This window comes from Bactrocera latifrons, unplaced genomic scaffold (genome assembly GCF_001853355.1).
Source record: "Bactrocera latifrons isolate USDA-ARS-PBARC rearing strain unplaced genomic scaffold, ASM185335v1 scaffold_0, whole genome shotgun sequence".
Classification (NCBI taxonomy): Eukaryota; Metazoa; Arthropoda; class Insecta; order Diptera; family Tephritidae; genus Bactrocera; species Bactrocera latifrons.
In genome coordinates, this window is record NW_017534406.1 from 3,811,325 (window position 1) to 3,816,003 (window position 4,679).

The 4,679-nt window shown below is 37.9% G+C and overlaps 1 protein-coding gene across 2 annotated transcripts in view; it reads left to right on the forward strand.

Moving 5' to 3' along the window:
• Positions 1–1,180: 1,180 nt before the first annotated feature.
• LOC108966815 (sodium channel protein Nach) overlaps positions 1,181–4,679 on the forward strand; it is an 8,855-nt gene continuing 5,356 nt past the window's right edge. Inside the window, exons 1-5 of one of the 2 annotated variants that reach the window (XM_018929938.1) lie at positions 1,181–1,577; positions 1,662–1,759; positions 3,838–3,949; positions 4,012–4,165; positions 4,234–4,379. In XM_018929938.1, the coding sequence (XP_018785483.1) occupies positions 1,420–1,577; positions 1,662–1,759; positions 3,838–3,949; positions 4,012–4,165; positions 4,234–4,379 (668 nt within the window). In that variant the 5' untranslated portion in view covers positions 1,181–1,419. Of the gene's footprint in view, positions 1,582–1,661; positions 1,760–3,837; positions 3,950–4,011; positions 4,166–4,233; positions 4,380–4,679 lie in introns of both variants that reach the window. The other variant, XM_018930024.1, reaches the window with a different exon arrangement.

A 4,679-nucleotide genomic window follows, 5' to 3' on the forward strand; every position in this document is an offset into this window, starting at 1 on the left:
AGCTCTGAAAGTATTCGACGCAGTGCCCCCCGGGGAGAGCCGAGAAAGAGAAAGACAGTCACTCCATTGGAGTGACCGGAAGAAAGACCTGGCCACACTTGGAATCTCCAATTGGCGTCAAGCAGCGAAAAGGAAGAACGACTGGCACCCTATCAGCCAAAAAAGAAGATAAAATAGTTCCAACACGTTGGGTAAAGTCAAGAGAAAATCTTCTGGAGCGGTTTCTGTTTCAACGACGGAAAAGGCTAAATTCATGATAAAAAATAATATAAAATATAATATATTTTAGGCTTTAGCGATGATTTATTTCGCTAGCGAATAATGGGCGAGCTGTAATGAGCTTAATGATGACACGGGCTTAGTTCTTGGGATAGAAATTCCGCAGCTTATTTGAAGTATATATATGGAAGATAAACAGAAACTGTTAAAAAAGTTAAGATAAGGCCTTGAAAAACTTGGATATTCTGAATATGGATCAATTTTTCGTGTAACTAAATAATTGACTGAGTCCACATGAAGTATTCATAAAATCGTGGAGACACTATGTGGCCCCTAGACACTACAAAAAAACACGTGTATATAAAAATCGCAGCAAAATGTGACAATTTAAAATTAATTGTCTGCGTTAATAGCAATAAAAAAAAAACGTTTTTAAAAACAGAATTACAACTCGATGAGATATGAGCAAGCAGTTTCCAGATTCAACGATATTGCCAATTTACTTGTTTTTGTTTATAAACAGACTTTAAAGTCATAAAACAATATATATATACAAATATATACGCATATATACGAGTGTAGATATGTATGTATATTGATGTGCATGTTGGTCATAAAAATATGACATAGTCGAAAAGTTGAACGATAAATGTCCACTACCCTCAAATAATCAAGATAAAGTCCCAATGGTCATTGTCAAATGACATTTCGTGCGTGTAGCCTAGGCATACAACATTGATTTGCTTTTATCTGCATTGTCCTTTAATGACTTCACTCAACTCATTCACCAGACAAATGCAGTGTAAACTCCATTTGGTGACTACACCACCCCTCCCTCCCCACTCTCGGCTGCAACGTCGGCTGGGCAAATCTGAATGAGACGCAACGTTTACCTCTGCATACGCAATTAGTCACGACGACCTGTGATATGGTCAGTTGTGATTTGTAGGTGCAACAGGACACTACCGCTCGCATTCACTCCGAGTGTTACGATTGACGCGCTCAGCTTGTAACGAGATTAACAAACGTCGTACATACATACGTACGGACAGACGTCGCTGTAGTGACCGATTTCGATTGAGTTTAAGCGGAAATTTTGGCAATTATTCTTGACTACTATGTGCTTTCTTTGAAACCGACATACTCGCTTACGCTAACGTCGATGTGAATTATGCGAGTGTGGGGATTTCTAAAACGAAAATGCCGAAAAAGAGTGTAAAAGACTGGGCTATAAAGGTGGTCGAAACGTTGACCATCTTTCGGCGTAGTTTAATTTTTCAAACGAAAGAGTTTTTTCAAAATTCCACCTTACATGGTGTACGATACATAGCCGAGTCCGGACGTCCGGTGGGTGAAAAGTAGGTGAAAGTCAATCAAATTTGTGATAAGATTAATAGCGTGTAGGTGAACTAAAAGGAAGACATAAATCGTTTCTCTTGTAGATTTATGTGGTTTTGCTTTACAACAATTGGCGCTGTGACAGCATTGGTGATAATTATGAGTTTGTGGGAGAAATTTCAAACCAATCCAACCATTACAGGTGAGTTTTTCTGATACTAATGGAAGATTCTATTACAGAGTATAATAGTTTTGTTCACCAATCTTCATTAAATTGTATGAACACCAATTTTCGAGTAGACTCAAGTAATGTCAAAAATACCGAATATTGTGGCCTTTTCACCTGACTTTAAACGGTTTATGTTGGTGAAAATGGGGAATTGAAAACAAGTGATTTTCTAAAGGCTTACTGAAGGAAAGTTAAATTGCAGTTTTGTACATCATATTTATCGCAGACTATAATAAATGAATTCTAAGAAGAAATATTTATACGAAGTCTGGTTGGCATAGCTTTGGTTATTTGTGTAGTCGAACAATAAACCTATTTTCCGGTCTCACTACCAAATTCTCAATTTGTGAATTACTATAGTTACATAACTTTTATTATTATTTTGAAAAACTTGATTTTATGGGCGTGGCAACGATCCAATTTGTCCTATCATCAATGTCAACATCCTCAAGATACTAAGGAATATGTGTGCCAACAAGATATCTCAATTTTACCGAAGTTATCGCATAGTTAGACGGATGTACGAACAAACAAACATCAAGAAATGAATTTGCTTTGAAAATTTAAATTTTACCATTAATTTCTAAAATTTTTTAATGTTTCTAAGATCCACTAGTTTTCATTCCACACATACATCATACATTTCTTTCCAAATTCCATGGAGTGTCTTTTACGAGCTAAATATGGACTCTATACTACAGAGTGACACTTCTCTACCTGAGCTGCCACAATAATTGTATTTGAGTTGATGTTATTTCCACTTGTAAGCAAATTAACAGAGGAAACAAGTTCTACAAGGATATGCTCTGAATATTTTCCAACCCAGGTTTCTACGAAAAGATGCGGTCACTAACGGAAGGTTTCAAGACCGGAACAGTCTTGTAGGATCCAAAGAGGTGATCTAATGGCTGATGTTCAGGGCATACTGAAGTTATAGAGAGAACACTTCACCAGTCTGCTGATTCCCCAATGGATAGATGTTCTATTGCCAGAACAGCAATTACCCGCCTAACGAAAAACAACGCGACAGGGGCCGATGGATTACCGCCCGAGCTATTCAAATACGGCAAAGAACTAGCGAGGTGCATGCATCAGTTTCTTTGCATGATAAAAGCGGTTGGAAGCTAAGTGTGCTCTATCCAATTCACATAAGGTTGAACCGCACAATCTGCGATAATTACCTTATCAGTGTAGCTTTAGACCGGGAAAATCTACTATCGACCAGATTTTCACCAGAAGAAGGATCAGAGTGGCCCGCTCCGAATGAACATAGTTTCAAACTAAGAAACTCCCTATCTAGTTATTTATTTAATATATTGCAGGATGAAATAATACGCGTTGCAGAGCTAGGTAGAGAAGGTATAATCTTCTATAAGAATATGCAGCTGCTAGCGTACGCCGGCGATATTGATATCAGTGCCCCCAGCAACCGCGCCTTTAGTTACGGTTGCTTCAACCTGGATAAAGAAGCGAAGCTGGGGGCCTCCTGTCATTAATCAAACAGTCTTCGCATTTGTGGATGACTTCCACTCTGCTGGAGAGATCAAGTGAAAAAGGACCTGGCTACGCTTGGTATCTCGAATTGGTGCCAAATAGCGAAAAGAAACGGCTGGCGCACTGTTGTTAAGTCCGAAGAAGTCTCTTACTGGTCTGCTTCACGAGCAAGCTCTTACTAAACCTTTGCGTCGCCTATCCAACCTTCTTCAAATCTTTTGGAACTCAGTATTTTCAATATTTATGTTGCGAAAACCTGGACTCTATCGGGTAAACCCTATACCCAAGAAGGTTCCACAAGATCAGAGAAGCCGTCTTAAATATGGCGGTAGAATTTCATTGGAGCTATTTTTTACACTGTGAAATTGGCTGATTGATATTATCTGTGAAAGTAAGCTATTAAATAGAATAAGACTGTCCGCTTAGACAAATTACTCGTACCTATCTATGACAGTTCTCAACCTGTCAAAATATTGATATCTACCCAACTCTTACGCTTTTTTTAACAACTAATATTTAATATCCCTATTTATATACCTTTATATACATATTTACAGGTTTGGATACTGATTTCCACAATCAAAATGTTGTCTTTCCCAGCACAATTGTCTGTCCGGAAATACCGTTCGACCATGATAAGGCATACGATTGGGCATACAGAACATTATCGTGAGTAGAAACCGACTATGGAATTCGCTCAAAAAGTTGATCAAAATTAATGTCATTAACAGAAATTATGACCATCCCACGGCAACTATGATCGCACCATTTCTGGAGCTTTTAACATCATTGAACTTCGACAATGTCAATGAAGCTTATGCGCTCTCGACATCCGTCTCGGCAAATATTCTGAAGGAAATTAACTTACGAGAAGCCGCATTCAAAGTAACGTTTAGTAGCCTACAAAATACAAGACATTTAGAAATACAACTTTTGATTTCGTTCCTGTTCAGGTTCACATCAGCTGCGAAGACACCTTAACGGAATGCAAGTACCGCGATGAGCCCATAACGTGTTGTACGCACTTCGATAGAGTTTACACAGAGCATGGCATTTGCTTCGCTTTCAACAGTCGCTTCAAATCAGATGCAAAAGAAGAGTAAGTTTTAGCCAAGTGTGGCAGACATACAATAAGATCCGTTATTTACAATCATGCTGAGTAGTTCGATCAAATTATTTTCAAAATTATTACAGTCAGGACGAAACATTAAATCGGGCAGTTCGTTGGAGAATTTCTTTTTTTTTTTATGAAAATAATATAATAAAAATGCCTTTATTTGCTATTATAAAGAGGCACCTTTGGGTTTTTATACTCTCGCAACAAAGTTGCTAAAGAGAGTATTATAGTTTTGTTCACATAACGGTTGTTTGTAAGTCCTAAAACTAAAAGAGTTAGATA